Source organism: Balaenoptera acutorostrata, chromosome 3, assembly GCF_949987535.1.
Source record: "Balaenoptera acutorostrata chromosome 3, mBalAcu1.1, whole genome shotgun sequence".
Classification (NCBI taxonomy): Eukaryota; Metazoa; Chordata; class Mammalia; order Artiodactyla; family Balaenopteridae; genus Balaenoptera; species Balaenoptera acutorostrata.
In genome coordinates, this window is record NC_080066.1 from 92039421 (window position 1) to 92064310 (window position 24890).

At 37.7% G+C, this 24890-nt stretch overlaps 1 protein-coding gene across 2 annotated transcripts in view; it reads right to left on the reverse strand.

Moving 5' to 3' along the window:
* Positions 1–736: 736 nt before the first annotated feature.
* BLOC1S6 (biogenesis of lysosomal organelles complex 1 subunit 6) overlaps positions 737–24890 on the reverse strand; it is a 54492-nt gene continuing 30338 nt past the window's right edge. Inside the window, exons 1-5 of one of the 2 annotated variants that reach the window (XM_007169701.2) lie at positions 16333–16526; positions 10947–11088; positions 6541–6628; positions 4198–4284; positions 737–3485 (exon numbers count right to left, since the gene is read on the reverse strand). In XM_007169701.2, coding sequence (XP_007169763.1) covers positions 3366–3485; positions 4198–4284; positions 6541–6628; positions 10947–11088; positions 16333–16414 — 519 coding nt within the window. In that variant the 5' untranslated portion in view covers positions 16415–16526 and the 3' untranslated portion in view covers positions 737–3365. Of the gene's footprint in view, positions 3486–4197; positions 4285–6540; positions 6629–10946; positions 11089–16332; positions 16527–24890 lie in introns of those variants that run through there. The other variant, XM_007169705.2, reaches the window with a different exon arrangement.

The window sequence follows — 24890 nt, forward strand, 5'->3', positions numbered from 1 at the left end:
AACAAATATGTAAAATAGGAACTATCTTGATCCAAAAGGAAAGCCTAGAAACTAAGTAACTTTTAAAAATATGTGCACAGTGAGGTCTGAAGGTTTAATGATTAAGAATCATTGCTTTAGGGACTTCCCTGGTGGCGCAGTGGTTAAGAATACGCCTGCCTATGCAGGGGACACGGGTTCAAGCCCTGGTCCGGGAAGATCCCACATGCTGCAGGGCATCTGGGCCCATGCACCACAGCTACTGAGCCTGCGCTCTAGAGCCCGGGAGTCACAACTACTGAAGCCCACGTGCCTAGAGCCCGTGCTCCACAACAAGAGAAGCCACCGCAATGAGAAGCCCAAGCACCGCAACAAAGAGTAGCCCCTGCTCGCCACAACTAGAGAAAAGCCCGTGCGTAGTAACAAAGACCTAACACAGCCAAAAATAAAATAAATAAAATAAAAATAAATTAAAGAAACAAAAGTAGTAGCTATATTCTTATTCTCAAATAGTGAAGAACTTTATGAAGTTGGGTTATTTCAGGCAGAATCTTTTCATAACACTTTCTATCACCTTTCCGAAAAGCATTTCATGAGCCGACCAGTCATTCTGTGACACAACCTACAGAGGACATTAAGAGGAAGATGACAGGAGAGGAAAGCAAAGGAAAGGAATGTCTGAAATAAAGTACATAAAGGGAAGTATACCGTGCTGTGTGCACACCAGTGCTTGATAAATGATACTGGATAATTCATAGACCTTTCTTTTCTTTATTAAATGTGTAAAAAGGCGTCCTCATTTTACAAGCTCAAAATCAGACAAGTATATGAGGGTATATAATTGGCATATTTATAAACTGTATCCACCCAAAAATTCACTGCGGACACAACCCATACTACATTCAACGTCTGCATATTTACATGATACCTCCTACAAAGTAAATAGAAAATTAACTCCCATCACTTTAGTTCAGTACATATATGATATAGTTTCAAAACAAAGGCAATTTTTTTCAACCAAAACACCACAGGCAATTTTTTTCAGCTCAAGTACCAATTCATAATTTTGTACAAAAAGACAGCAAGACTAATTATAAGGGTTCTGTTCAGTTTTAGTCAGTAAGATATGCTTGTACGCTACTGAAATACAGCTAAAGTTTTAGATTTTAATTGCCAAAGTAACAGTACTTCTGATTTACAATTGACCTAAAAATAGTGGATCCTAATATATATTCTTGACATTTTAAAAAATCTTCAAAATGTAAATGATACATTTCTAAAAGTACATGTGCCTTGCCATTCATTCAATAAACATGATTTATTTAAGTACAGGTCACAAAAGTTCAATTAACCAGAATTCTATACCTATTTCCGGCCTGCTATTTATTTCAGTCTTAAATCTGACTTTGTATCAAAAGCAGCAGTTTAAGAATTTATTTCATAAGATTAATCCCAAGAGTTACTGGGTAGCTTTCAAACTATTTCACTCCTTATAAATATAAATCACTAGACAGTCTAGACCAGTGGTTCCTTGCATTGGACTTATCTGGGGGGGCTCTTTAAAATGTGCATGGGCCCTACCTAAGAACTAATGAGTAAAAATCTTCAAGAGTATATTTTTTTAAAGTTTCCAGGTGCTAATATGCAGCCCAGTGTGGAAACCTCTGACCTAGATCACTAGACCAGCGGTTCTCAACTTATAAGGTACATCAGAATCACTTGAGGAAACTTTTTGAAAAGGAAAAAAAGAGAAAAACAAACAGATTTGCTTCAGTAGATTGAGAGTGGTGTCCAGGAACTAGCATTTTAAACAATCATTGCGGCTGGCCACCACAAATCACTCTAAGAAACAATGCACAGACTCTGTCAGGTTATAAACGAGCACATTCAGCAGTTTAGGTGACACTGTCCTGCCAGTGCTAACGATCCTGCCCTAGGAGTTTTAGCCAGTGTTTGAGGGCAACACATAGCCTTTAAAAATAAAATATATTTATACTCAAACATAAGGTCAAAACCAAGTGAATTGTGAGATCATAATTCATTCACTAAAGAAGGGAAAGGTTTTCAAACAAATTTTTTAAACCTTTAAACAGACCAGTTCTTAGCACTCGACGTAAATCTAATGCCTTCTCCATCATTGGTTAGCCTGATATGTGATCAGAGGTAGTGAGTGATTCCAGCTTACCAAATGTAACGTAGATTATAAATGATACACATTCTAATCATAATCTGTAATCTAATCTGTACAGTCTCTTATGTAATAGAGATTGGACATCATGGATATTAAATACTACTAAAACAGTGAATAATACACTCTCAATTTAAAACAATGAAACTTCATAATATTTCCCTCACATAATAAATTTCTACATGTAATATTGGGGGAGGGGGGATCTAGAAAACACTAAAGGTATCATGCTGCCTCTTTTGTGAAGAAGCTATAATGGGTAGTTGGTATGTATCATTCTACTTTAAGAATTTTTTTTAAAAGCACAGAAAAAGTAACCACATGTAAGACCACACAGCAAATCAGAGGATAGCTAGAACTAGCAGTGAGACTTCCACTTGGAAAGTTGGGTCCATTATCTTATCAGCTTGACAACTGTACCTCACAGTGTGTGATGACTGTTACTAAGAATTATAAATATTTAAACACATTTGAGTGTGTGAAAGCTACACCACCCCCGCCAAACTTTAGGAATAGATATAATCTACTTTGAACCCAGAAGCAGAATAAGGAAAAAACAGCAACAACAAAGCTAGGAAGCAGATATAGTATATGGTTAGTGGAATCTACATGGCATCTTGCTCACCTATGCTATGTCTAAGATGCTACTATTTCCTGTGTACACACTTTTCTATCATGTTCTTCACAAAGGCTTATACCACCTCTTTTCCAGTGGCATGTGATTAAACAGCTGGCAATTCTTCTTAACCAAACAATGAAAAGGCAACTGCCAAAACCCAGCGCTGTATTGCCAGAAAGGCAATTCATTTCATAAAATAAGAAACTGAAACTTTTAAATCCACACTTATTAAGAAGCTAAACAATTCATACTAATTTTTAACCACTTATAGTCTAGACTATTAAAACAAACCATTTTCCAGTTTATAAATGACTTAACGCCAAAATAATGAATTTTAAAAAGCAAAACAAAGTTGAAAAATTACATATAAAATATCCAAACCAAGTGATATTATGTCTTCTACTTAGGAAAAATAGCTTCTTGAATGGCTGAAATGAAGATAGAGAGACAGCACTCATGGGAAAAGGATTTCAAAACATAACACAATGGTATAAGGCACTACCTTAACTTCAGTCTACACTGGGTCATCTCAAATCCAGAACATGAACAGGGGAAGGAAGGACACAAACATCCAACTTCTCACGTCCTTTTAGCTGGTTTGGCAGTTAACTGCTTTTCTCTTTCAAATTCCTTCTCTCGTTGCTGCTCCCTTTCCAGCTCTTCTTTTTGCCTCTTCTGCTGCAGTTTAAGTGCTCTTTTCTAAGTCAAAAAAATTTAAAAACCAAGAGAGCAAAAGGCTTATAGGTTATGGCCTAATTTAAAAGTAGTAGTGTTTTTAGAGAACAAACTAGTGGTTTATGGGGGAGTGCAATATAGGGGTGGGGGAGTGGGAGGTTCAAACTACTGGGTGTAAGACAGGCTCAAGGATGTATTGTACAACATGGGGAATATAGCCAATATTTTGTAATAACTGTAACTGGAAAGTAACCTTTATATTAAATTAAAAATAAAAAATTTTAAAAAATTTTAAGTAATAGTGCTTTGATTTAAGGTAATCAATACATAATAATAAATTTCATGTTTAACTTTTAAATTTCTTCAGGGTAACTTTTTTTTATTGAAGTATAGTTGCTGTACAGTATAAGTTACAGGTGTACAATATAGTGATTCACAATTTTTAAATGTTCTGGGTAATTTAAGGTCTCCTTGATAAAAAAAATCTGTTACTCAAAACTCTTATTAAATGAGAAATACAGTGACATATTCAGAGAATGTGAGCCCACCAGCCCAGCTATTAGTAGAAAAGCCCGGAGTGGGGTTAATAAGAATGTGTTTTAAAAGAAAACAATGTACCATGAATTAAGTATCCTATTGTATATGAATATATAAGAAGTCAGAAAATGAATACTGAAGAAAAACAGACAATTAAACCTCTACTTCTATAAAGACTGTGAAAGAATTTTCGACTCACTTTTAACTTTGATGTCTTTTCATGAAGCATCAGCATCTCTTTTCTTATATTCACCAACTTGGCATGATAGTGTTTAGCTTCAGTGAACTTAAGATGGAAACGTAAATTTAAAAGTCAATTTAAAACAGACTGAAATATCAAAATGGATAAATAAATCAATACCTAAATTACAGTTCATTCTGCCTAATTTGTCAAAATTTTTGAAGATCTAATTATCTCCATATTTTAATTCCAAGATTCAAATTTAATTTAAACCACTAGTAGGCTTTTGAGAATACTTGATTCAGTTCAGATTGATTAAAAGTTACTAAACATAAAATAGACATTTATATTCTGTAAGATAACATTTTGCCTTAAAAACATGCAATATAATTGGGAGATTGGGATTGACATATATACACTGATACGTATAAAACAGATAACTAATAAGAACCTGCTGTATAAAAAAATAAATAAAATAAAACTCAAAAATTCAAAAAAATAAAAACCATGCAATATAATTCTAAAATTTTAGTAAGACTATCCAACAATGCTATCAGTTTCATTTAAGAAAAGTAAAACACTCTCTACTGCCTTTACAAGGGAGAGACTGAGCCAGGGTACACAGGAGAGTTTAAGTGAAGTGTCTGCCCATCAGGAAAAACCAAGCTGTGGCCAGAGAGCCCTGAGAAGGCTGTGGACAAGTCTGATCATATTCTTTGGGCTTCTGAAGTCAGACCAAGGAGAACAATCTCTGTAAGGACACTTTTCTTCTCAAGGAGTGATAAGTTATAGACTTTCCATCTGAGCCAGAGATGGACGAGAAGGAAAAAAAAACACCTCATTCTCAGGAAGGAAGGTAACAGAAAGAGAAGATCAGGTAAAAAAAAGGAAAGAGGTGTCAGTACAGAGATTAGCAGCCTTAATGTAGCTACAAGTAAAGTCAGAGTCTGATGAGCTCTAGAGCTTACAGACCCTCTTTCTCTCTCTCTGGGCTTCTATTTTTCAGTTCCTGAATAACAATCAAAACCACTCTTGGGGGACTTCCCTGGTGGCGCAGTGGTTAAGAATCTGCCTGACAATGCAGGGGACACAGGTTCGAGCCCTGGTCCGGGAAGATCCCACATGCCGTGGAGCAACTAAGCCCATGCGCCACAACTACTGAGCTTGTGCTCTAGAGCCCGCAAGCCACAACTACTGAGCCTGAGTGCTGCAACTAGTGAAGCCCGCGTGCCTAGAGCCCGTGCTCCGCAACAAGAGGAGCCACCACAATGAGAAGCCTGTGCACTGCGATGAAAAGTAGCCCCAGCTTGCCGCAACTAGAGAAAGCCCACGCACAGGAACAAAGACCTAACGCAGCCAAAAATAAAAAAATAAAATTAAAAAAACAAACAAACAAACAAAAAAACACCACTCATGGGCTGAGAGAAGGAAAAAGAGCAAGACTTAGTTTCTGCCCTTTCAGATGGAAGCGACAGTATTACATATGCTTGGTTCATTCATTCAACAAATATGTAGTTCTGCTGCAACATGAACTCAATGGAGAAGACAAAGACCACCTCCTTCACAAATCAAGAACTACTGAGTAGAAGACTTTGTATTTACTACCACAGGCCTCTGCCTAATACTAGAGAAGGTGGACTTGGTTTTTGATTGCTATAAAAGGAAAACATTAATAAGCCACATTTTCCCAATGAAAAGTCCATTCTTTGACGTATATATGAAAGTCCACAAAATCATGCAAACGAAGCTATTTCTAATGTTCCGGGTAAAGAGAAAGGTAGCCACAAGTTCCTTATTTCTGTTAATTCTCCATTTCCTAAAATAAAGAGTATTAGTTCCTCTCATCAAAAAGCTATAAAGTTTCTGATGAAATTCAACTACTGTCACTTACATTGAAAGATATAAAGGGGACGTAAAGGACCCTGAAACAGTCTGTTTCAGCGTTAATTTGTTATGGCATTATGAAAATGCCATACAATTAAATAAATGCTAACTTTAAAAACCATGTACTTGATAAAGAGAGATGTGCTTTCCTTAAGGGGAAAAATAGTACCTCCAAAGTTCCTTACTTTTACTTCTCTTTTACTAGTCTTTAATTATGAGCAGATCTATTCCAGACTTTCATATATAAGCTCAATTTCCTATCACAAGTTCAACATTTGAAAGCTAACAATTCAAGACAATAGAAGGTCTAATAAAGTAAATCAAGGTTTCCTGTTAAACAACAAATTTTAAACTTTAAAAATTAGAGGAAAACATACGTAAGTATCTCAAACATACATAAGTACAAAGTTGGGAGGATAAACCTAGCTATTTCTAAAACAAGATGTCATTAAGCTATGTCAACTAAATCATACTTACCAAAGCATTAATATCCAACATAGAATGACATTCTTTAAATTTTGAAATCTCTTGTTCCAGTGTGTCTAATAATACAACTTGGTTCTGTCTGAAACAAAAGCACACAGCCAAAATAAACTTTACATACTTTAAGTGATGGTTCATTAAAAGCAATCACATTCATCTTGGTTAATGTTAAAAGTAGAAATTAAGTTGGAAATTTATTGACTCTCCAAGGCTTATTTAGTTTATCATAATCTTTTTCAAAATAATATTCCAAAGCCAAAATAATATTCCAATATTCTGATAATTAAATACGTCTTTTATTCTTGCCTCAATTTCAGATTTGAATAACATCAAACCATTTTAAATTATTTTATTACTTATTTCTAACAACTCTCTGTATTAGCCCCAAAAAAGTTTTTTTTATACTATCTTGCCCAAGAAACTTGATGTTTTATATATATTAAAATTGTAACATTACCATAAAGGAAGAGGAGCAGTGACTTTTTAGATTAGAGTTGGAAAAAAAACAGTATCAAGGGATAATAATCAGTTGGTGTGATCTTGGAAATTTAGTTTCTCTGGACCTAAATTTCTTCATTTACAAAGTAAGAACGTCAGACCAAGTAATTTCTAAGACTCTTCAATAAAATCTGATTCAAAACTTGCTATTGAGGAAGAGAAGCCAACTTCTCTGATATTCTTCTCCAGATCAACCAATGCTAGGATCACAGGAATAAGTGACACTGTGGGGGGTCACTTAATTAAATATTTTAAAGAACACTATAGACAAAGAAAAATATGATATGATGTGCTTGCAGAAGTATGCTAAACAGAGAACAACAATGAAAAAAAGAAATAGCAATGAAGAGACTGAAGGGCAGTTAAAACATCTCCACCATCCAGCACTGAGTATGGAATATCCTACAGGTCATAAGTGTCCCTTCAGCTCTGACTGGAGACCACAGAAGGTGAAACCAGAATGGATGAGAGGAGAACCCAGCAAGCCAATGATCCAAGACAAGCAGGACAGCAAAAACAGGCTGTTACAACTGGAAAACAATAAAAAATAAACAAAACCAAAAGTCGGTTCGTCCAAAATATTGATAAAATTGATAAACTTCTAGCTAGACTAACAAAGAAAAAGAGAGAGGAGATACAAATTACTAACATAATTTATGGAAGAGGGGTCATCACTACTTATCTCATGGACATTAAAAGGATAATAAAGGAATACTACAGGTAGCTCTATGCTCACCAATTTGATAACTTAGATGGAAATGACTAACTCCTTGAAAGACACAAACTACCAAAACTCACACAAGGAGAAACATAATCTAAGTAGGCCTATATCTATAAGTAGTAACCTTCCAGAAATCAAAGTACCAGGAACAGATGGCTTCATGGCAATTTCTACCAAACATTTAAGGAAGAAATTATACCAATTCTCCACAATCTCTTTCAGAAAACAGAAGTAAAGGGAGCACTTCCTAACTCATTCTATGAGGCCAGCATTATCCTAAAATCAAAACCAGATAAAGACATTATAAGAGGGACTTCCCTGGTGGCACAGTGGTTAAGAATCCACCTGCCAATGCATGGGACACGGGTTTGAGCCCTGGTCCGGGAAGATCCCACATACCACAGAGCAACTGGGCCCGTGCACCACAACTACTGAGCCTGTGCTCTAGAGCCCACGAGCCACAACTACTGAAGCCTGCGTGCCTAGAACCCATGCTCCGCAACAAAGAAAAGCCACCGCAAGGAGAAGCCCACACATCACAACAAAGAGCAGCCCCTGCTCACTGCAAGGAGAGAAAGCCCGTGAGCATCAACGAAGACCCAACACAGCCAAAAATAAATAAATAAATAAGTTTATTTTTTTAAAAAAAGACATTACAAGAAAGGAAAACTATAGATCATTATCTTTCAAGAACATAGATGCAAAACTCCTCCACAAAATATCAACAAATCAAATCCAACAATGTATAAAAAGAATTATACACCACAACCAAGTGGGATTTATTCCAAGTATGCAAAGCTGGTTCAACATTTGAAAATCAATCAATGTAACCCACAACATCAACTGGTTAAAGAAGAAAAATCATATATGGTCTTATCAGCAGATGAAGAAAAAGCATTTGATGAAGTCCAACACCATTCATGATTAAAAACACTCTCATCAAACTAGGAGGAGAGAGGAACTTCCCCAACTTGATAAAGAATATCTTTTAAAAAACCGTACAGCTAATATTGCACTTGTGGTAAGAAACTAGATGCTTTCCTCCCAAAGATCTGGAGCAAGGAAAGGATGTCCGCTCTTACTACTCCTATTCAACATTTTACTGGAAGTCCTAGCTAATGCAATAAGACAAGAAAAGGAAATAAAAGGTATACAGATTAGAAAGGAAGAAATAAAACTGTCTTTGTTCACAGATAACATGATTGCCTATGTGGAAAATCCCAAAGAATCAACAACAACAAAAACCCAGGAACGAATATGTGAATATAGCAAAGTTTCAGGATACAAGGTTAATATACAAAAGTCAGTTGCTTTCCTATATACCAGCAATGAACAATTAGAATTTTTTAAAATACCATTTACAATAACCCCTGTCAGATGAAATAATCTGGTATAGACCTAACAAAATATGTATAGGATCTACATGCAAAAACTATTAAACTCTAATGAAAGAAATAAGAGAGATCTAAGTAATGAAGAGATATTCCAAGTACATGGAATAAAAAACTCAATAGTGCTAAGATATCAATTCTTCCCAACTTGATCTATAGGTTCAATACAATCTCAATTTAAATCTCAGAAAGTTATTTTGTAGATATCAACAAACTGATTCTAAAATTCACATGGAAAGGCAAAGACCTATAATAACCAAGACATACTGAAGAAGAACAAAGGTGGAAGACGTACATTACCAAATTTCAAGACTTACAGAAACTACAGAAATCAAGACAGCAGGATATTGGTGAAAGAACAGATACATTGATCAATGAGACAGTGTAGAAAGCTCTTAACTAGACCCATATATTTCTCTTTGTTCTTTCTCTGAAGTTTGTTTATCTTTCCTTAACACTCAAGAAGTTTAATAACTGCTTATTCATCACATTCAACTGTTATAAACAGTAGTTGATTTTACTATCATCATCATCATCATCATCATCATCATCATCATCACTGTCTAGACGCCTAGGAAGATAAATGGGGTTATTGAAACACTAAATTTTAGCCAATGTCCTCATCAATTAAACTTTCCAATTAAACCTTGATTCCTAACTTCCTATAAATAAAGTGTTACCAGATATGTTTTGTTTGCAGAGTTTCTTACCTTCCTCCAGTCTATCATATATCATCCAAACTCACCCACAAAATCTTTGACTTTTCTGCCACAAGGATTGGCTGGTGTTAAAATACAAGACATACCACACACCGGGGAATAAAAAAAATCTTACTTGGAACTAGCAGAAAACTAAGAATGTTACCAGCTCCCTTAACTACAGTAGGGTACCACATGTAGTAGAACACAGTACCACTTTTATATTCATTTATCATCTTCAAACCCAAGGATTATAACATTAGTTACTAATATTTTAAAAATGGACATAGTTGTTGATTATTCCTCTCCTTTTGCCCTAATAAAGGCCTCTGAGATCAGTTTTCAAAGAGTAAGTCTTAGAGCAGCAGTGGTTCATAGCCAGTTTAAAGGTGACCACCACAAAAAAGAAATAATAGGCCAGCTTGGGCAATCCAGAGAGGTCCTGACCCAAAAGGAAGAAGAAGCTCAGACTGCTGTTTCTGGGTGACAGCTGATAAAATCAGAGTGTATATTTTTGCATATTGATTACACTTTATGGATTCCATTCTTCCTTATCCTGTTCCTCTCTTAGCTTATTCTCCAATCCTTTATTTAGCTAGTAGAGTTATAAACTAAGAATGAAATGGGTCATCTCCAAAAAAGATAATTAGGGATTTCTGGCAACTCATGTGAACCAGCAATTGAAAACAAATGTGACTCCTATGGAGGCAATTTTGCAGCTCTACTCAGAAACAGGTGTATACCCATTTGCAACATCCCCAAGAGGCGATTCTTTCCTAAAATAGTGGAGAGACACCAAAACTAATCAAAGAGTCTAGATAAGATTTACGGGTACTTCTCAGAAGAGACCAAACACTCTAGGAGCATTCATTTCACTTTTTACATTTAGATTACTGTGTAATCTAAATTACACGTATACTACGTAATTTAGATTACTCCACTCCCATTTGCTAACACAAAAGATACAGAACTACTCCACTGTATTAAATGTTACAAAATATTATCCCTAATACAGTATATACTTTACTTATACAGTAAATTATGACTATGCCAGAGAAGAAATGCGTGCATCTATGGTCTTTTTCAGCTCACGTGAGTTCCTGGAGAGCTTGTTTTGATCTCTGCAGATCTGGCAAGTAGTGAGAAAGCAAGCCTTCTGCCAGTTGCTCCACAGCTTTGTCTTCTATGGTCAAGTCCTCTATTAACCCTTCATCTGGAGAAGTGTCACTTAAACCTGTCCCCAAGCAAAAAATCAAATTTAGGAAGCTTTTAAATTGACACAGGGGTAAGAAAGTAGCAGGGAGGGAGGAAAGGAGGCTGGCAGTGGAGTTCAGAGCACACACACAGGATACTATAGGTATCCTTTTTTTTTTTTCTTTTTTAACTTTTACTTCCTGAGCATCCTCTAAAAATCAAGTTATGAGCACTCAAAAAATATTTTTAAGCTACTAGTACAAGGTAAAGTCTAGCTGAAAAGAACATAAACACACGCAAAATTCCATATGTGTATGTATTTTTCAGGGAAGTGGATTTAGTTTTCAATGAATTATTAAAGGAGTCTGAGGCCTAAAAGGAAGGAACAGTTACTGAATGGAAGCAAGAAATTCTTCTTTCCAAAAGCTTGCAGAATTTTTTTTAAATTAATTTATTTATTTTTGGGTGTGTTAAGTCTTTGTTGCTGTGCGTGGGCTTTATTTAGTTGCGGCAAGCGGGAGCTACTCTTCGTTGCGTTGCACAGGCCTCTCACTGCGGTGGCCTCTCCCGCTGCGGAGGACGGGCTCCGGGCTCACGGGCTTCAGTCATTGTGGCTCATAGGCTCCAGAGCACAGGCTCAGTAGCTGTGGCGCAGGGGCCTAGTTGCTCCGCAGCATGTGGTATCTTCCCGGACCAGGGCTCAAACCCGTGTCCCCTGCATTGGCAGGCAGACTCGTAACCACTGCGCCACAGGGAAGCCTCTAGGGATTATGTATTTTTTAAATGCAGGGACTTCCCTGGCAGTCCAGTGGTTAAGACTTCGCCTTCCAATGCAGGGGGTGCAGGTTTGATCCCTGGTCAGGGAGCTAAGATCCCACATGCCTCGGGGCCAAAAAACCAAAAGGTAAAACAGAAACAATATTGTAACAAATACAATACAGACTTTAAAAAAATGGTCCATATTAAAAAAAAAAAAAACTTAAAAAAAATTCTTTTTAATAAATGCAGTACCTAAAACTATTTTTTTTCAATTCTATGGAAGTAATATGGGTCAACATTTATTTTGCATAGAGCTTGATATATTATTTACAGGTAAAGGGAGAGTCATTTGTTAGCAGGAAAGAAATTTTCTAAGAATTTCTCCTCTCTTGAGATTCAGAACCTTAATTTACCATAGAAAATAGTGTATAATAATTGTCTTCTGTGTAAATCTAGATTTGATGCCAGGAACTATTTTATTCCTACCTTTCCTTTGAATAATAAGTGTAAGCATTGTGCCAGGCATTCAAAAATGTCTAACATGAATACCCATCAATCACTACTCCTACCAAGAAAAGTACAAAACAATTTCTAAACAGGGTTCAATGAATGGTTTGTAAGATTTTAGAATCACTGGTTTAGAATTAAAAAAAAAAAAAGTGAAATGGCCACATTACTAAAATGGTACTCCAAAAGCATTTTTAAACTAATATTAAACTCTGAAACACCTCTCTTTAATCATAATCTGGTAATAATCCATAACATCAAATTAGATCATTATACAGAATACGTTCATCACAATACATTGCTTATAGCTCATTTCCAAGTATAGTTTTTACCACAGATTTAAATTTTGGCAAGATTGAGGAAAACAACATGCTGTCATATTCAAAATTAGCTTTTAGAGATCAAAATAAATTAGTATGGTTTTTATTTGGATCCTGAGAAACATAAACAAACTTTGGAATTCCCTAGATTGCAAGGCAATATTCAAACAAGTAAGAGCTAACTAGAAACTGAAGCACTCCACAAGTGAAAGAAAAATATAACGGGAAAAGTGAAGCATTTACAGATATTGCCATTGATGTTCCATCAGATGGGAAGTGAATAAAATATATCATTAATGTTATATTATATATTATATATATTATATTTTATTATGATTAATGTCATTGCTAAAGGCTTGATTACAATAACAGTGCAAACAGCAGCAACTCTCTTTAAAAAATATAGAAGGGCTTCCCTGGTGGCGCAGTGGTTAAGAATCCACCAATGTAGGGGACACGGGTTCGAGCCCTGGTCCAAGAAGATACCACACGCCGCGGAGCAACTAAGCCCAGACACCACAACTACTGAACCTGCGCTCTGGAGCCCGCAAGCCACAACTACTGAGCCCGCGCGCCTAGGGCCCATGCTCCGCAACAAAGAAAAGCCACCGGAATGAGAAGCCCACGCACCGCAACAAACAGTAGCCCCCGCTCACCGCAACTAGAGAAAGCCCACACGCAGCAACGAAGACTTGACACAGCCAAAAATAAATTTAAAAAATAAATAAATTTAAAAAAAAATATATATATATATACATAGAAAACATAAGTACTACAGATAAACAGAAACAACCAAATAACGATATTTCAACTTTAAGGAATAACAACCAATACACCTTCCTTAAACTATATATACATTTTAACTCACACACACAGCAACCCCCTTACCCTGCCCCAGTTTTCTGGTTAAATTATTGGAAGAGTCGAAGTTACTCATGTTTTTACACACATTTATTCACTAAGTTCAAGGTATTTTATTGTGGGAGACAAGAAACATTTGCTGCACATACATTTTATGTACTAGTTTTTGAGGTTACAACAATAAATTAGGCAAGTCCCCTTCCCCGAAAAAGCTCAATACAGAGGAATCAGAGAACGTGAGAAGTGCCATAGGTTAGAGAAAGATCACTTTCACCAGGGATACCAGGGAATAATTCCTAAAGGAGGTGTGGGCATCTGAGCTGAAGCTTGAAGAATGGATAGAATTTTCATTCCTTTCTTTTTTCTTTTTAAGTGTTACTCATTGTAAAAACTTAAAATACAAAAGAAGAGGGTATAACCTGAAAAGTAAAAATACTCCTCACTACCTTACTCCACAGAGAGTCACTCTGGAATTTCTTACATAGCCTTCAAGAAATTGTCTTTGCATACACATGGTTAAACCCTGTTTTTATCACAAATGAAATCTTGCTTATACTGTTCTACAAGTTTTCTCATAAATATATATCTCAGATATGGTCAACATGTTTGAATCTACTCCATTCTTTTTAACAGAATTCTACCACATTTTGTTTAACCGGTTCCCTATTGTTATGGACTAAATGTGTCCTTCCCCCAAAATTCATATGTTGAAACCCTAACCTCCAATGTAATGGTATCTGGAGGTGGGGGTCTTTGGGAAATAATTAAGTTTAGATGAGGTCTGAGTGTAGGGTCCCCATGATGGGATTATTGACCTTAAAAGAAGAGGAAGAGAGACCAGAACTCTCTCCTTCCGCCATGTGAGGACACAGTGGAAGGCAGCCATCTGCAAGATCAGAAGAGGGTCCTCACCAGGAACATAGTTTGCCCACACCTAGACCTTGGGCTTCGCAGCCTCCAGAACTTCAAGGAATAAATGTCTGTTGTTTAAGCCACCAGCCTATGTTATTTTATTATAGCAGCCCGAGTAGACTAAGACAAAGAAAATAAGACACCTATTCCGCTTTTTGCTTTTTCAAACAATGTTGCAGTGAGCTTCCTTGCTTGTCTTTGCATATTCATGTCACTGTTTCTATAGAATACATTCTTATAAATAGATTAATGGAACAAGGTGTTTATGCATTTTTTAATAGACATTGCAAAACTGCTTTCCTAAGAGATGTCACCAATTTACACTTCCATCAGCAACCTATGAGGGCTACTATTTACAAACGGGTAAGAATTCTAAGGCAGGAGAGGAAGGGATGCAATATGGTAAAGGAAGCAGCATGAAGAAAGGTGGGAATATAGGATGGCTCTGGAAAGACAGGTTAGTTTGGGGTGTCTGGAGCATGAGACATATGCAGTAGTGAGCTCTAAGGCCATGTGGCCAGCCTATGAGGACCCTTGAATGCGAAGATAATGTGGCCCTTAGTTTAGTAAGGAGCCACTTAAGGTTTCCAAGCAAGGAAATGATATGATGGGAGCTTTATCTTGGGGCAGTGATGTGACAGTGGGATAGATGGAATGAAGAATAAGAGACTGGAGGTGGACTAGCCTTACAACTGTTGTTGTAAAGGTGAAAATACAAAGAGGAGATGGAAATTGTACAGTAGAATCCCCTGGGCTAAACAGAGGTAGGAGGCAAGTGGGAGGAAAGAGTCAAGAGTAATGTCAAACACTGATGTGTATAAAATTGATGACTGATTAAAAAAAAAAATAGAAGATCGATAATTTCATCAAACTGAGAGAGTAATTGGGACAACTTTAGGATGCTGTGGTGTTTTGTTTCTTGATCTGGATAATAATATTCATCAAGTTATACCCTTTGATTTGTGAATCTAGATTATACCTCAATAAAATAATTTATTCTTGAAAAAAAAAAAGTAATGTCAAAGTTTCAAGTGATAGTGACTTGGCACCATTAATAGGATCAGACATCTACTTTTATTTATGTACACGCTGTGTGTGAGATTAGTGCAAAATAACCATGTCAGAGTACCCAGCAAGCAGAGAGAGACCCAACCTGCACTTATATACAAGGAAGTGATATTTATAGATGCAACTTAGGAAGGTGTGAAGAGAGGGAGGTCACTGAGGAAAAGCACCACCAAGAAAGGGCTGAGAGCACTATTTTGGGGTAACCCCTATATTTCTGGAACAGGAAGTACAAGTAAAGGTACATCCAAAGTCCCGAAGCCTTTCTCACCTAGGGTTCCTCATCTGAACCACAGAACACAGAAACTGCTTTGAGTGACTATCTTCTCAATTCTCCCTAGCATACTACAAACATAGTATCATTACGGATGCAGAGCAAGTCGATTCATTACATTCAATAGATACTCTAGGCCATTAGGGTTTAAATCTCTCCTCGAACTCGGGTTGAGAAAGACTGCTGGAAGAAGGACGCAGTAAGGTCAAAAAGCAAGATAATCATTTCATGAGTGAGTGTGCAATAATACTGGACACATCAATTCTCTGAATTACAAACCAATCATCCTTCTGATAAATTCATCCTCAACCACTAACGTGTAACAAATAGCCAACAGTGTGCTGGAGTCAATACACAAACTCAGAATGCCTTCACCATCAACCCCCACCAACAGCACCCCAAACACCGCTTCCCCCCAGATCTCGTTTCCTGCCTCCTCCTCTGGCCAGGAGGGCCGGCAAGGTTCCCTAGCTCCGCGCTGGGGCCAGAGCCTCGGGTCGGCAGCTGCCGAAAGCATCTTATTCCCGCGGGGCGGCCCGGAGACCCACCCACGCGGGTCCCGCCCGCCCCGCCCCACAGCACGTACCCGGCGTCGGGCCCCCGGCCTCCAGGCCGTCGGGTGGCCCTGCCAGGACCCCGTCCAGGGAAGGCGGCCCAGGGACACTCATGTCCCTCCCGCTGGGAACAGGGAAGGGGCAGTAGTACAGACTGTCAGGTACAGTGAGGAAGCACCGAACGCGTACAGAGCCCACCGGGACAGAAGCGACGGTCGCACCCGGAAGTGACGGAAGCGGAAGACGGCTCGGGGCACGTGACCGCGGGTCCGCCCTCCCGCTTTTTGCCTCCTCCATCCACCCACCCCTGGCGCTTCGGGGGTTCCGGGCGGACGTCCTGATCTGGTCGGTCGGTGTCAGCTGGGTGGGGCTCACGTGCCTGCCTCCGATGGTGGTGGGGGGATGGAAGGGGCGGTGACGGGAAGGCGCAGCTTTTCAGTTTTGTGTCCTTGTTAAGGAAACACCTTAGGAAGAAGGACTGCGTGCTTCCCCTGAGATTTGGACCCATTAAAAATTAAGTGTTTAGCTCTCTTCAGCCTTGCTAATTGGGGGTTTGCCAGGATTCATCTCTCCTCTTGTTGATTGTAGGTGAACGATTTAAGGCCTGCGTTGCAGCATCAATCTACCTGAACAAATTCAGCCAAATAACCGGAAACTGCACTTGCTGAGATCCTGTGGGATGATGTCATGAATTTTGATGAAAAACACTTAGAAATGGGCAGAAGCAACCTCAGACCAAATAAAGTGATCAGCTATGACCTCCTTACCTTAGACCCTCTTAGACTGTAATAGTGGCCTCCTAATGTTGCACCCCAAAATTGCCTGTCCAAACAATTTTTTCTATGTTGCAGGCAAAGCTGTTTTCAAAAAAAAATGAGAATTTATCTCAAACCTCAGAAACTTGCACCTGCTCCCCATTGCCCTTATCAGTGCATTCGTACCCCTTCCTCTTTGGGCCTTCTTTCCTCTCAAGATTAGCTGCTCCTTACTACCTGTGGTAAGCAGAATAATGCCCCCACCAAAGATGTCCACAGACTTCACCCCCAGAACCTGTGAATATGCCGTTTCACTGCAAAAGCGTAATTAAGGTTGCTAGTCCCATGACTGTAAAATAGATTACCCGGAGTTACTGAGTGGGACTAACATAATCACAAGGGCCTTCAAACTGGAAAAGGGAGGCACAAGAAGAGAGTTAGGAAGGAGATGTGACTTTGAAGAATGACTAGAGCAATGCAACATTGCTGGCTTCAAAAATAGAGGAAAAGGGTTACCAGTGACCTCTAGAAGCTGGAAAACACAAGGAAATGGATTCACCACTAGAGCCTCTAGAATGGAACTCAGCCCTGCCAACACCTCAATTTTATCCCAGTGAGAGCTGTATTGCACTTCTGACCTACAGAACTCTAAGATAACACACAAAAGCAATTTGTATTGCTTTAAGTTTGTGGTTATTTGTTACTACTTCAATAGGAAAGTAATGTACTACCCTTCAAACATCCTTTGAAAACTATGCCCTTTCATGCCTGGAATATTTTATTCTTTTCAAAGTCCTACTCATCTTTCAAGGCTCGGCCTAAATAATACCTTTACTTTGAAATCATTCACAATCCTGCCTCCCCTTTCAACTCTCAGAAAGTAATAACCTTTTCCCAACTACAAAGCATCCTCCTGCTATTTAGCACTTAATCCATTCTTGTATTCGTTACTTCTCTTCCTCTATCAAATTGCAAACTCCAAACAGAAATTCTTTTTTTTTTTTAACAAAACAAAAGACATGTTTATTGCTCTCATCAAAGAAAATTCCAAGGATTTTAAAAGCTCTGTGGAGGATAAAGACCAAATATATATTTCTTATTATGAGTCACAATACTGCACATAAAACACGTGTGTGTGTGCACAGATATATACACGTGTTCAAATGGCTCCTCAGAGTCCACCAGATGTCCACAAAGGCTCATCTCATCTCATCCTCAAAACCACCCTGTGAGATCAGCATTTTGTTGACCTCCCTTAAATCAGCTGGATCAGCTGGGAAGATAACTGATAAGGGAAATAAACTATCCCAAACAGAAATTCTTATTCACAGAAAACCATAATAGGTTCTCAATGAGTATTTGCTGAATGAGGTATTGATTTTCGAGCCCCAAATTCCAAATATCTATAATCTCCAAAGTCTGAATCACACAAGATGGCACCTGATAAATGCCTGGTAACCTTAGCTGATTGTTAGTATTATCTCCTAACTAGATACTAAGACCTTCTGGAATAGACCCTTGTTCTACAGGTGGTCTGTAACCTCTTTATCTCTTAGCACAGTATTAAGCATATTACTTGGATTTTTAAATACTGGTTATTTAAATTTAATGGATGAAATTAATTGAACATTAAAATGTTAAGCAAAAAAGAACATTTAAAAGAGTGAATGTTCTTGTAAAGCATTTTAACTTTACTTAATGTGACAAAAATGAATTGGCCAAATAGACAAGGAGGACTTTCTGCCAGACCCACGTTGCTTTTCTCTTTCTCCTTTTCCTTCTTTACCCCCACAGATTTCAGCTCAGTGCATCAAGTGCTTGTTGAGGGCACTCTGTGTTCCAGCCTCCATTAATCAAATACTGTGCACCTAGCACTGCATGTGACACAAAGCTCAAAATCAAAAGGTTGGAATTTGATGCCAAGGAAGTAAACACAGTTTGTTGAGTTATATATTTCTTTTGAAATGCCTTTCATTTCCCCATTGGTAGTGGCCATTCTCTTTTATGCACCAAAGTTATAACCCACTTCAAACAGCTGAGTACCTAAGACGGGACTAGACACTGTAGGGTGTTTAAAAAAAAAAAAAAGGTAAAAATGCTTGTTCCTGCCCACCAGGAATTTATATTCTACCAATTACACATAGTAGAATTAGAGAGGATGACAGTAAAGTACTAAATTATGTGGAACAGACCTAGAATAATATAAAATACATAATGATGTCATATTGGTTTCCTATTGCTGCTGTAACAAATGACCACAGACTTGCGTAACACTACACAAATGTATTACCTTACAGTTCTGGAGGTCAAATGTCCAAAATCAGTCTCTGTGGGCTAAAATCAAGGTGTTGGCAGGGTTAGTTACTTCTGGAGGCTCTGAGAAAGAATCCTCTGCCTTGCCTTTTTTAGCTTCCAGAGGGCAGCCGCATTACTTGGCTCACGGCCTCACATCACATTGCCTTTTCTCCCTCTACTACCATTGTTGCATCATCTCCTCTCCTATCCTGGCCTCTTTCTCATAAGGACCCTTGTGATTACACTGAGCTCACCAGCATAACCCAGGATAATCGCCCCATCTCATGGTCCTTAATTTAACCACATCAGCAAAGTTCCTTTTGCCATGTAAGGTAACATTCACAGATTCTGGGGAATTGAAGTGGACACCTTTGCAGGGGGCATTATTCAACCAGCCACAGATGTGCAGTTGTGTAGTGCATGATTGGGAAGTAACTAGAGAAATTTTTAAAACCTAATAGAGGAAATTAAGCTGTACCTTGAAGGACAGGTCAATGTAATATGCAGACAAAAACTAGTAAAGGCTTCCAACAGGAAAAACAAAGACACCATAAGTAGCAAAATTATACTTCAGACTCAAGGACCTCAAGGTGCTGTCTTTTGGGGAAGACAAGAATAACATAGATTAAATGGTTAGTAAAAGAACCTAATGGAGAAAGGTGTTGTATAATCTTTTAGAGCAAAAGAACTTACAATGACAAAAGATAACACAAAATGTAGTCATATAGCTCTGGAGAAGTTAGTCCAAAGAAATGATAGTCAGAAAGAGCTAAATGCTGTATATATTCATAGCAAAAGGAAACTAAGTCCATTGGATTTCAAGAAACTTAAAATCCAAAAGAGGGAGAGCAAATCTTATGCAATAAATACACAAACCCTTTTATCCATTTTTCAGTTTTTTCTGTTTTCCTTAAATTTTCCTATATTATTTTTGCTAACAAAAGGGGAGTAGGTAGGTAGCAGATTCAAGTAAAGAAATAAACATGTTAATACATGAATATTTTCTATTCCTTTTGTTGATCAGCATGTCCTATATTTAGAATGTGCTAAGATTTGATAAAAAATCTATCCCAGTTTGACCTAATTCTCTCACAGGATTTGCTTGTACCTTCCCCTCATCTCTCTCCATCCTTTTCCAAAAACAAAAGAAAGAATAGGGGTGGGGAGACAAAAAGATTTGAGCAAGAAAGATGCAGGGACCAGGGGCTGCAGAGAAAAGGGATGGAAAAGGGGAAAATAGACAGGAGAAAGATGTTACAGCCCATGACCTTATACTTCTAGTGGATTAAAGTGTTGAAAATTTGAAAACATTCATACAGGGTGATGTGCTTGCAAAATAATAAAAAGGAAAGAAGGAAACTGAAGGTAGAAAACCAGAGAATTGGGGGTATTAAAAAAAAACAGTTTACCATTTGTCTGTGGTTAACCAACCTGAAAAGGTGTCTCAGCAGTTTTAACCACTTTTCTTACATTTACATGAGAAATATTCTTTCACATTAGCAAAGTACTAAAATTCTTCCACCCAATGCAACTCTACTACATTTCCGTCATTCCTTTCTTGAATTATCTAAAAAACATATTCTTCCATGGATTATTTCACCAACACATTCTCCTAACCTTGCCACCAAAAAGTTTGTAAAATATATGCAGTGGTCAAAAGCAATAGCTTTTGATATTTTAAAATAGACTTTTTTTTTCTTTTTTAGATGTGTTAGTTTCTGATTTATAACAAAGTGAATCAGCTATACATATACATATATAGAGAGAGAGACTTTTTTAAGAGCAGTTTTAGGTTCACAGCAAAATTAAGAGGAAGGTACAAAGACACCTTGTACTGTCATGCATTATCACGTCCCCCACCAGAGTGCTACACTTGTTACAATTGATGAACCTACATTAACACATCATTATCCCCCAAAATTGATAGTTTACATCAGGGTTCACTCTTCATGTTGTATATTCTATGAAACTGGACGAGTATAATGACATGTATCCACCACCATAGTATCATGCAGAGTAGATTCACTGCCCTAAAAATCCTCTGTGCACTGCCCATTCAGCTCTCCCTCTGCTCTAATCCCTGGCAATCACTGATCTTTTTACTCTATAGTTTTGCCTTTTCCAGAATGTCATGTATTTGGAATCATATTGTATGTAGCCTTTTCAGACTGCTTTCACTTAGCAATATGCATTTAAGGTTCCTCCATGTCTTTTCGTGGATGGATGGCTCATTTTGTTTTTGGCATAGAGTAATAATCCATTGTCTGGATGTACCACAGTTTATTTATTCTTTCACTACTGAAGGACATCATTGCTGCTTCCAAGTTTTGGCAATTATGAATAAAGCTGCTGTACACATCCAGGTGCAGGTTTTTGTGCATACATAAGTTTTCAACGCCTTCGGGTAAATACCGAGGAGCAGCCTCTGCATCTAGGGGGATATAGAGAGATCTGATGGGCTAGTGTGGGTCATATGTAACAGAAAGAGGCAAAGCCCCTTGATTGACAGTCCTGCTAGGAGTTACAGAAAGGCACAGGTGTAGTTCCTTAAAGGAAAATCAGAGTCATGTTACCAAAATGAGAAAGGAAATTGGCCCAACCAAAGCAATAGATATCAACTATATCAGTTACGAGATTTTAGTCAAGTCACTTAATCTCTCTGTATTCTTTCCCATAAGTAAAAGAGACAGGGAGATGATAATACCAGACCCATTACTTGACATATTTCTTGTGAGAATTAAACACTCAATAAGACATATGAAAAGGATCTGTAAGCTGTGAAGCACTATTGCAAATAATAGCAGTCCCTAAATACGTATTACGTGCCAGAAGAAACAGTATTATTTCTGTTATTAGTGCCTCGTTTATGTCAAATGACAAAACTAGAACAATTTAGTAACGAGTTTGATGTCCTTTATTTAAAGGAAAACAATCCATGGATTGGGGGAGTACAGAGCCTTTTGTACAGAGGGATTTAGAGCAAGAGTGCGTTTTATAGGACATTAGAAGAGGCAATGTTGCACAGCAAAGGAAACCATAAACAAAACAAAAAGACAACCCACAAAATGGGAGAAAATATTTGCAAACGATGCGACCAACAAGGGCTTAATTTCCAAAATATACAAATAGCTCATATAACTCAATAACAAAAAAAAGACAAAAAATGGGCAGGGACTTCCCTGGTGGTCCAGTGGTTACGAATTCACCTTCCAATGCAAGGGATGCAGGTTCGATCCCTGGTCGGGGAACTAAGATCCCACGTGCCGCGGGGCAACAAAGCCTATGCACCACAACTACTGAGCCTGTGTGCCGCAACTACAGAGCCAACGTGCTCTGGAGCCTGCATGCCACAACTAGAGAGAAGCCCACATGCCACAACTAGAGAGGAGCCTGTACACCGCAACAAAGAGCCCATGCACCGCAACAAAAGATCCTGCACGCTGCAACTAAGACCTGACGCAGCCAAAAATAAATCAATATTTTTTTTAAAAAAAGATATTTAAAAAAAATGGGCAGAAGATCTAAATAGACAGATGGATATACAGATGGCCAACAGGCACATGAAAAGCTGCTCAACATCACTAATTATTAGAGAAATGCAAATCAAAGCTACAATGAGCTATCGCCTCACACCAGTCAGAATGGCCATCAACAAAAAGTCTAGAAATAATAAATGCTAGAGAGGGTGTGGAGAAAAGGGAACCCTCCTACACTGTTGGTGGAAATGTAAATTGGTATAGCCACTATGGAGAACAGTAAGGAGGTTCCTTAAAAGACTAAAAATAGAGCTACCATATGATCCAGCAATCCCACTCCTGGGCATGTATCGGAAGAAAACCATAATTCGAAAAGATACATGCACCCCAGTGTTCATTGCCGCACTATTTACAAGAGCCAGGACATGGAAGCAACCTAAATGTCCATTGACAGAGGAATGGATAAAGAAGGTGTGGTACATATATACAGTGGAATATTACTAAGCCATAAAAAAGAACAAAATAATGCCATCTGCAGCAACATGGATGGACCTAGAGTTTGTCATACTGAGTGAAGTAAGTCAGACAGAGAAAGACAAATATCATATGATATCGCTTATATGTGGAATCTAAAAAAATGGCACAAATGGACTTATTTACAGAACAGAAACAGTCACAGATTGGGGGGAGGGATAAATTGGGAGATTGCAATTGACATAAACACACTACTATATATAAAATAGATAACTAATAAGGACATACTGTATAGCACAGGGAAATCTACTCAATACTCTATAATAGCCTATATGGGAAAAGAATCTAAAAAAGAGTGGATATATGTATAATTGATTCACTTTGCCACACACCTGAAACTAATACAACATTGTAAATCAACTATACTCCAATAAAATTTTTTTTAAAAAGATACATGCACCCCAATGTTCATAGTGGCACTACTTACATTAGACAAGACATGGAGGCAACCTAAGTGTCCATCTACAGAGGAATGGATAAAGAAGATGTGGTACATATATACAATGGAATATTACTCAACCATAAAAAAGAATGAAATAATGCCATCTCCAGCAACATGGATGGACCTAGAGACTGTCATACTGAGTGAAGTAAGTCAGACAGAGAAAGACAAATATTATACGATATCACTTATATGTGAAATCTAAAAAATAGTACAAATGAAATTATTTACAAAACAGAAAGAGACTCACAGACATAGAAAACAAACTTATGGTTACCAAAGGGGAAGGGGGAGGAGGGATAAACTGGGAGTATGGGATTAACAGATGTACAATACCATCTATAAAACAGATAAACAAGGATTTACTGTATAGCACAGGGAACTATATTTAATATCTTGTAATAAACTATAATAGAAAGAATCCAAAAAAAAGAATATAGATATATATATAAAACCAAATCACTTTGCTGTACACCTGAAACTAATACAATGTTGTAAATCAACTATACTTCAAAACAAAAAAATTTACAAATAAAAAAAATAAAGAAGAGGCAATGTGGAAACAGGGCATGATTGGCTAGAAAGTTGGGACTTCCTTATAAGGCCAGCAGGTCCTATTTTCTAGGGTAAGGTAAGCTAGCTGAAGCTGAGTTGGAGGATCGTGAGTGGTATACGTTAGGATTCCCTGACAGGTGTTTCTGTAAGTGTAGGCTGACTTAGGTTTTGTTATGTGACATGGGCCAGGCCACTGGGGTGGCTTCCATTTTGTGGGTCCCCATATACAAATTAACTTTATCAGTTACATATATTCACCAACCTTAATTTGGTTTCTTAAATAGGTTTTAGGTTTCTTAAGTAACCCTTCGACTGTTATTTGGCTTCTTAAGTAGACTTCCATGGTGAGATAAGAGAGACTAAATGAATTAAGTGAATATCAGAGGGTTTGGCAATTACGTTTTATTACAAACTCACTTCTTTTGTACAAGTCAATGTCATACAATAAGGTAGCTTTTTAGGGGTAAATCTCCACTGGCTAAGCTGGCAACTGAAGTTCCAGACTTGCAGAGTGAGATGATTGTTTCTTGAAG